General features: G+C 43.2%; 1 protein-coding gene across 1 annotated transcript; it reads right to left on the reverse strand.

The window, feature by feature from the left end:
- Nucleotides 1-3033: 3033 nt before the first annotated feature.
- Nucleotides 3034-4158, reverse strand: LOC117551905 (olfactory receptor 51L1-like). The gene is made up of 2 exons (XM_034224990.1): nucleotides 4124-4158; nucleotides 3034-3980 (listed from the first exon to the last, which is right to left on the reverse strand). Exon 2 carries the CDS (start codon nucleotides 3976-3978, stop codon nucleotides 3034-3036), a length of 945 nt encoding a protein of 314 aa, XP_034080881.1. The 5' UTR covers nucleotides 3979-3980; nucleotides 4124-4158.
- Between the last annotated feature and the right edge of the window lie 5523 nt (nucleotides 4159-9681).

Here is a 9681-nt window from a genome sequence, read left to right on the forward strand (position 1 = left end):
AAGGAGGCGCCCAGGTGGCATCCTTACTAGGTGCCCGACCCACCTCAACTGGCTCCTTTCGACGCGAAGGAGGAGCGGTTCAAATCTGAGTCCCTCCCGGATGACCGAACTTCTCACCTTATCCCTAAGGGAGACACCAGCCACCCTGCGGAGAAAACCCATCTTGGCCGCTTGTATCCGCAATCTCGTTCTTTCGGTATTGACCCATCCTTCATGACCATAGGTGATGGTAGGAACGAAAATGGCCCGGTACACAGAGAGCTTTGCCTTCTGGCTCAGCTCCCTTTTCGTCACAACGGTGCGGTAAAGCGACTGCAGTACCGCTCCCGCTGCTCCGATTCTCCGGCCCATCTCACGCTCCATTGTTCCCTCACTCGAGAACAAGACCCCGAGATACTTGAACTCCTTCACTTGGAGTAAGGACTCATTCCCTACTTGGAGTGTAGTGATCTTACTAACATTTAACAAAATATGTTCTTGGAAAAATATTTCACCAAGGCAAACATTTTGGACAAAGGACTGCCGATCTTTGTAATTTACTGTACGTATAACATTAAAGTTAAGGCAGGGGGCCAAACATAGAAACTTGATAGTTTATTAATTCCCATAATCCTCAGCTGCACTGATAATTATCTAATGTTAGTGTAACGGAGGTGATCTCTGGGCCCATATATCTCGGCCTCCGTTACGGGTAATATAGCACTAAAAACATTGCACAGGAAGCAGGGGAATATATGTAATTTATGTAACTAGTTTGTCTGTCTTTGTTTCCTGGTTTTATTCTGAAAAGTGTTCCCCTTTCCCCATGTCTGTTGCTGATTGTGTGCACCTGGTGCCCTGTGTTGTCTCCTTCCCCCTCACATGTGTCTTGTTGGTTGATTAGGGTGTGGGTGTGTATTTAGGCTCTGTTTCCCTGTCTGTTAGGAGGCTGGTAGTGTGGTGTGAGATCCCTGTGGTTGGTGACGGTGTGCACATGTTCAGCAGGATTGAGGCTGTGAATCGTTGTCATATGTTTATGAGGTAATAAATGCCCACACCGGGTTATATTTTTGGACGTTCTGCCTCTGCCTCCTTGCTTGGTCTGGGCCGCTCAATTGTCGGCTTCACAGTTAGCATGCTTGAAGGTTAAACTAACATGTTCCACATTTCAAACAATAGCATTTAATTTGAAGGGGACCTATCATGCAAAATGCTTTTGTACGTATTTTATACATGAACATGTGTCCCCGGTGTTCCAGGGAACTCACCAAGTGTCAGAAAACACAACCCTCTCTATTTTCCTCCATACCCAAATCTCTAAAAAAAGGGGCTGCAACGGATCTGATAAAAACTGATACAGATTTGAACACTGTCCTGACGTCAGGACGGTGGTGCTACGGCTATTGGTCAACTCTCCACCTATCAGGGGAATGAGAGGTTGGGCCACGGCCGGCCATTGCTGCTCGAAAGCGCTGGAGACGCTGTAGTACATATGCCAGGCCTGTAAGTGGCGCTGTAGTCTGCCACAAAAGCAGCGAAGTAGACTTCCCTTGCATGGTTGCCATGGTTGCCCTTCTGTTTATTCTCCGCTGTGGCTTTTTTCTCCCTCCCCGAGGCAAGCGTTTGCGCCTCCTGCTTTAAAACAAATGAATAATGACTCTATATAATCATATGTAAGGGATAATGTGCAGCGACGCGGTCATTATGGGGAAAAGAACACCGACAGGCTGATCAGGAGCCCGACGCCAAGCGGAGGGATCTAGATCGGCATGAAGGCACATTATGCAATGTGCACATTATCCCGCTTATTACACGGCCATATTCTCAACAAAGTAACGACATGACTCCCAATATGAATTGAAATGCTTTTATGGATTTAGAAAATGATTTTATTGATTTAAAAAATAGTTGTATTGATTTAAATTTACATGCATCCGCTAAGAAAAATAGTCCGTTGTTACCGTTTGAACTAACGTAGCAACGGCAGGAACTGCTTCGATAGCGTTTTTGAGGAGCTTTTTGATTACAGATTTGAAAACATCGTTGCTTGCTTTAAAAGTAGCACAATTCATTATGTCAAACCTTGGAAAGTATCTAGATATCCCTGCCCTAATGACAAAGTAACTGCCAACTCCCCTCTCCTGCAGGGGGGCGTGGTCAGCTACAGCTCACAGAATCAGCCCCCTGCAAAAACAGGGCTGGAAAGAGCAAATAGAGCGAAATGAAGCATGGCTAAAATGCAGGATCTGTTTGGTATTTTGAAAAAATATATATATTTATATACTTTATATAGGTATGGCCCTACAATATATGTTTCAAATATAGCATTATAGGTCCACTTTAAGTAAAGGTGAAAAAGCAGGGACTCACATGGCTGTAGACTGTTGTTTATTGAATATGTTACTTCATCATTACATTTTCATTATAGTTACAAAGGGTGAATATATTAAAACAAAATGACAACAGTAAGTGGTTTAACTTCATAATGCCTAACATACAGTACACCTGAATTCCTGTCAGATCTTTTTTCATTTACATTTTAATATTGACCTTAAATATGCATGAATAGGCAGCACATAATATGTGTTCTAACTTTAAATCTATCAAATTTGACAGAATAGTAATATGATAACAATTGACGGAAATTCAAGCCAAATCTGAGTTAAATCAAGCATATACAATATTGTTGTTGTGCTTTATGTTGATCTCAACAACAAAACAAAAACAAAATGACAACAGTAAGTGGTTTAACATCACAATGCCTAACATACAGTATACCTGAATTCCTGTCAAATCTACTTTTTATGAGGATATTTAAAACATAAAAACTTTTTAATATTGACCTTAAATATGCATGAATAGGCAGCACATCATATCTATGACATTTAACGGAAGTGTAATATGATAAAATGTAAGGGAAATTCAAGCCAAATCTGAGTTAAATCAAGCATATACAATATTGTTGTTGTGCTTTATGTTGATCTCTATCTGATCATGTATCTCTTTAAATCATTATTATAGGAAACACAATCTAACATGGTCAACATATTCCTTTTATATTTCAGCAGCAGGACCCTTCTTCAGACATCTTAATATGACTCCTTTGATTTGAGGCAGACCCAGGCCATAAACTATAGGGTTATTGAGGGGGGGAATGATCAGATACGCTAAGGACAAAATAACTGCGATGCTTGGATTCAGTTGATCAGCCTCAAATCGAGTCAAAGACAGCTCGCAGAAGAGAGAGATGGAGTAGGTCATAAAGGACACGATGTGAGGCAGGCAGGTTTGTAACGCCTTTCCTCTGAATTCAGACGATCTCCTCCTGCAGACCAGCAGAATCCGTAGATATGTGTACAGGACGAAGAATAGGGGGATGAAGATGCCGGTCACCGTGATAAACTGTCCAGCTATGTTGTTTGGAGTGGTGTCCACACAGGAGAGCTGCACCACAGGCCAGTTAGAGCAGAACATCCGGTTCAGTTTATTTCCACACAGCGGTAATTTAACAGTAAGATAGACACCAAAGCCAATAGTAAACACTGGGTATAAAACAGCAATAAGCACAAGAACCTGCACCCATTTGAAGGTCATTTTACTGTGGTAGTGTAAGGGCTGACAGATAGCAATGAACCTATCGTAGGCCATGATGGTGAGGATGGTCAGCTCATAGGAAGCATAGGTGTAAATAACATACACCTGAATAAAGCATAGTGGACGTGAGACGAAATGAGAGTCAGAGACGATGTCCTGCAGGAACCTGGGGAAGAATCCAGCTGAGCCATACAGAGAGTTTACACACAGACAGCTGATGAAAATATACATGGGCTGATGCAGAGACTTCTCCAGGAACACTGCCAGAATAATGACCATGTTAGCAGAGACTATAGTCACATAGATGAACAGACACAAGATGAAGAACAGGTATCTGAGGGGCCCAAAGTCTGCAAACAGAGTCAACTGAAAGTAGGGAGGGTTCAGGCTGCTGTTGCTCTTCATGTCTGCTCCAAAGAGAGGAACAATACAGGAACTGTTAATGAGATGCTGTTAGCTACATTTCAGATATGAATACAAATTCAGCCTGCATGCAATCTCCAACAGTTGTATGTGACCATGTTAAATATAACATCTGGGAAAATCTCACCTCCACATACAGTAGTTCACAGACTTATTCAGGCTCTCTATATCTGCGAAGGAAGGGGGAATATAAATGCACAACAAGGGAAATGTTCAGAGGAAAATGTCGTAATTCAACAATTACAATAATTGCCTCCTTCATGTTAGCAATAAAACAACATATGTTACTCAATATTAATATGAATACAAAATCAGCTTGCATGCATGCATGTGAATTGTAACATCTCCTAGGGTTGTACGGGACAATATTGTGCTGGGAATATCTCACCTCCACATACACTACATGCAGCAAAGCTCTGGCCTGTCTCAGTTATTCAAACAGGAGTTCACAGACTTACTCAGGCTTTCTGTATCTGGATAAAAGGACGGAATATAACTGCAACATGTCCTAATTCAACACATACAATACTAAAAACCACAATAACCTGCATGCATGTGAACGGCAAACGTTCACAGTTGGACCTGACAATAGTAAATATACATTCCAAGTAACCGAAGAAGTGATGCACACAAACTAAGACCTTCTCATAAACTACATGCACCACAATCCTGGCATCTCTCAGTTATTGAAACCGTATTTCACTCAGATTTCAAATGTTTGTGCACCTAAGGGAAAAAGAGAGTTGCATTCAAAGACCAACCGGTAAAGGAAGGAGAGGAAGACATGAATAAAGGCTGAACGTGCTCCAGCCAGCATATAGCATCATCACATAGAAGGATAATGAAAGTGAGAATATTCCACAACATATACAGTATGTTAATCAATGCTTGCATAAGAATAACAGATTAAACTAATTCAACACTTTCAGTACATCAGTCAATTGAAATACACTCACACAGAATAATTATTGACTTACTGATTCCATGCCTGAAAGTGTGCTGTAGGAACATTTACATATGTTATACTTATGTTCAGATCAGTGGATAACCTTGAAAGCTTTCAATATAATTAGGACAACTATGAAAGAGATCCACAGTCTGTAGTGTGTTTTACAATAGTTAGACAACTGACACAAACAGCTAAATTAAGTTCTAAGATTCAACGTAGGAACTAACATTAAAACAACGTATCTTACTCAGCTTGTTAGTGAGAGCTGTGACATGATGAGAGGAAGCCCCCCCCCTGTAATGATCCACTCTGAAGAAGCTGGACACTTTATGTTTGTCTGCTGCTAGGATGCAGACGTGCACAGGCAGGGCCCAAAGGGATGTTAACGCACTCACACCAGACTGCATACTTCTTCTTTAATGTCTGCATCCTACTTGTTGTTCTGTATGGAGTAAACCAATCAGAAGTGCAGCTGTAAGGGAAATGTTAAATCCCTCACACTTGTCTTCTGAATCAAAATGATGCAACTGGGACTCCAAAAGCCTTAGTCTTGTTTTTTCACCATTATTGAATAATTTGGCAAATTAATAAAGTCCTAATGTCTGCAGTGAAATATGTTCCAAATAAGTCAAGTTTCATATTAATCAATCAATGTTTATTTATATAGCCCAATATCACAAATGTTACATTTGTCTCAGTGGACTTTACAGTTTGTACAAAATATCAGTATGACAATACGACACCCTCTGTCCTTAGACCCTCTGTCCTTAGACCCTCTGTCCTTAGACCCTCTGTCCTCAGACCCTCTGTCCTTAGACCCTCTGTCCTTAGACCCTCTGTCCTTAGACCCTCTGTCCTTAGACCCTCACATCGTACAAGGAAAAACTTCCGGAGAAAACCCACAGTTTAAAGGGAAAAATGGGAGAAACCTCAGGGAGAGCAACAGAGGAGGGATCCCTCTCCCAGGACGGACAGACGTGCAATAGATGCCGTGTGTAAATTGAAAAGATAATACATTTGCAACATAGGTAGTCCAAATGTTTGGAAATGCATGTGTGTATAATAGGAAGATGAATCCACGAGGATATCCATCCAGGACCTATGATCCAGGACCACAGCCACGACTCAAGATCCAGGGCTCGCGATCCAGGACAGAGGAGCTCAGGATCATCCATGACTCCGGATCCCGGCGTATATAGACACCAAAAAGAAAGACATTTGGGGAAGCTGGGTTAATCGGAACATGAGAGTACACAGGTATAGACAGAGAGAAGGAAGAAGTAAGATGTCCCCCGACAAACTAAGCCTATATCAGCAAAACTAGTGGCTGAATCTAATCAGCCCTAACTATAAGCTTTATCAAAAAGGAAGGTCTTAAGCGCACTCTTAAAAACGGATAGGGTGTCTGCCGCCCCGAACACAAAACTGGAAGCTGATTCCACAAATGTGGAGCTTGATAAGAAAAGGCTCTGGCTCCCATTGTACTTTTAGAGACTCTAGGAACAACCAACAACCCTGCAACTGACTATTAACTCAATTCAGTGGAAAAACAAAATAGCATTTGCGAGAAAGTTGAACACACAATCTGATTTTCAAAGATCTAGTTAAGTGTGTGAAATGTGAATCAAACCAAGCATATAGTATCTGATTGTTGTGCTCCAAGTTGATCTTCTCTAAGACAACATCAATTTAGATATATCCTTGTATTGAATGTGATAGGAAACACAATCTAACATGGTCAACATATTCAACAGTGAAATCTGCAACAAAAAAAATTGCAAATAAGTCAAGTTTCATATTACCTGACTTCCAACTCAATCCAGTGGAAAAGTGACCAAGAAGGGGCAGCTGGACCCCAGTGGAGCAGGTGCAGGCCTGGGGTCAGTGCCCAGCTGTTTCAGCTCTGCTGCAAGCAGTCACAATTCAGGAGGCATCTAACTTCTGCAGGTCCGCCACAGAAGAGCAGGACAACATCTGGACCAACTCGTAAGAGACGGGAGAGCTTCACTCAAAGTAAGGGAAAAGGGACCAGGGAACCAAGAAGGGCTAGCTGGACATGAGTGGAGCAGTTTGCGGGCTGGGGTCAGTGCAGGAGGCCCATCAGACGGACTGAACCACAATGGAAACTGACCAGAATTGCTGTGATGTTGGTGACAAAGTGTATTTATTTTAGTTTTGTGTGTGTGTATACCTGGGTGGAGACCATGAGTGAAGCCATTGATGAGAAAGTAAACAAACTGTCTATCTGGATGATTATGTAGGGGCAGATATTGCAGGTAGAGCTTAATTCCTGTAAGGAAAAACTCTTCTTTGGTAGGTGATTAAATGTACATGGCCGCTTGGCAGAGAATGATTCATGGTATTCATAGAAAAGACACTGTAGGAGATTGAAGTCTAAAATGATGGTCAAAAATGTATCGAGCTTCCCTTCATATTCACGTGATGGAAATTATTAATTTATTTCCGTTTTTAATTTCATTGATTTATAGTAGGCCTAGTATAAATACTTATACACATACAACTTCTGTATAAATGCCTCAAATATGACTTACTGCAGACCAAATATTTCCATAATAAAACATTGCTATGCAGAATAGTATTATATATACCTGCCAAGATACGATTCCAAAGGAACTGCTGCTGCAGGGGCCGGAAGCTAGAACTCGTGGCTGGATCTGGGACTCCAATTCCCAGAATCCTCAGGAGTGTGACGTCAGCGGCACAACGTGGTTGAACGTGGAAGTAGAAACATTTGTTTACATTGCAGGTAGAGGAAATCGAGTGTGTTCACGGGAATATATATCGTGCAATTAAAGGCTTCAAGCACTGATTTTACTTCGAGAAGGTAGGACAGGATGGCAGGTACTTTGGGAATGCCGGAGTCAGCTTGCTCCTGCCTTTTTTGGTGTTGAAATACCCACCGACGGAGAGACAGTGCGACTCTTAGCTGACACACAAGAGAGGGGTTGTTACCGGAGCTGGCGTAGAACTCGGGACTTCCTCTGGCCCAAAGGATATTAAAAGCTACTCCAGATGAGGACGGAAGGGACACCTGAATGTGTGTCGTGCGGGAGCTGTGGCTCGTTCCAGCGGCGTCTGAACCATGCTCTGAGCTAGCCTGTGTTTCGGGAATGAGGCATTTCTTACGGCTTCTTGCGTATGATGATTCGGTTCCAGAGTCGGAGATTGCAATATACATTTGCAAAGACAGCACCGGCAGGCAAGCAGCAACATGAAACACAGCAGCAGGAACATGAACGCAGCAATAGCAAGTGAACGCAGCAATAGCAAGTGAACGCAGCAGGCAAGCAGCAGCGACGTAGAGGTAGCAGCAGCAAGCAATGCATGGAGAGAGATCTGGCAGGTTAAATAGAGCGGCATATTAAGGAGACTCTGTTTGGTTGGTTGTAGAGTGGCAAGAGGGCGTTATGTATGAATGCAGCATAAGTGCTCGAGTTGACTGCCTGAACTAGCTCGCAGGCTTCGCCCCATTAACTCAATCCAGTGAAAAAGGAAATTAGCATTTGCGAGAAAGTTGAACACACAATCTGATTTTCAAAGATCTAGTTAAGTGTGTGAAATGTGAATTAAACCAAGCATATAGTATCTGATTGTTGTGCTCCAAGTTGATCTTCTCTAAGACAACATCAATTTAGATATATCCTTGTATTGAATGTGATAGGAAACACAATCTAACATGGTCAACATATTCAACAGTGAAATCTGCAAAAAAATTGTTGCAAATAAATCATGTTTCATATTACCTGACTTCCAACTCAATCCAGTGGAAAAGTGACCAAGAAGGGGCAGCTGGACCCCAGTGGAGCAGGTGCAGGTCTGAGGTCCGTGCCCAGCTGTTTCAGCTCTGCTGCAAGCAGTCACAATTCAGGAGGCATCTAACTTCTGCAGGTCCGTCACAGAAGAGCAGGACAACGTCTGGACCAACTCATAAGAGCAGGGAGACTACATTTTCTCTCTTTGTACATAACAAAAAGTTGAATTGGGTTTGCAACATTAAAGAGGGAAGACAGGTGTGGCAGCGGGGTGTGGTTAGGGCGCCGGCTGCTGGAGTCTGGGCCGTCTCTCCCTACAGGCCGATCACGCAAACTGCGTGGGGCCTCACCTCGCAGGGGGGCCTCATCTTGCGGAGGGAGCTTCAACTGAGCCGCAAATGCGGCGCACCTATGCGCTTATGCGGCACAATTAGTGTTTTTTTTCGCCGCTGTGAGGCTCCACTAGCAGTCCCATCCACACCCACACCTGAACATACACACACACACACACCCACACACACACAAACACACACACACACACACCCACACACGCACCATATACCACCACCGTCTTGGACCTAGTTAAGGAAAACTGGGAGAAGTGTCCAAGCACCAGTAAAAATGAAATACAGTACGTTATGGACCTGCGAGCAAAACTCTATTCACTGGGGCAGATATCACGGGAGAATTTGCTCCAGACTCAGGAACGTCAGCAGCGCCTGTACAACAAAGGGTCGAAACTGAGACAATTTTCACCGGGAGATAAAGTGCTTGTGTTACTCCCATCCTCTAGCTCTAAACTACTCGCCAAGTGGCAAGGACCCTTCGTGGTCACACGACGAGTGGGGGACACAGATTTACCACCTGAACCTTCTTAAAGTATGGAGAGAGGTGGCGTCTGCTTTCGCATAGCGACATAGTCGGCCGTCTAAGGCGCCAGATCTGGGGGGGGGGGGGGGCGCT

The sequence above is a fragment of the Gymnodraco acuticeps genome, unplaced genomic scaffold (genome assembly GCF_902827175.1).
Source record: "Gymnodraco acuticeps unplaced genomic scaffold, fGymAcu1.1, whole genome shotgun sequence".
NCBI classification, from domain to species: Eukaryota; Metazoa; Chordata; class Actinopteri; order Perciformes; family Bathydraconidae; genus Gymnodraco; species Gymnodraco acuticeps.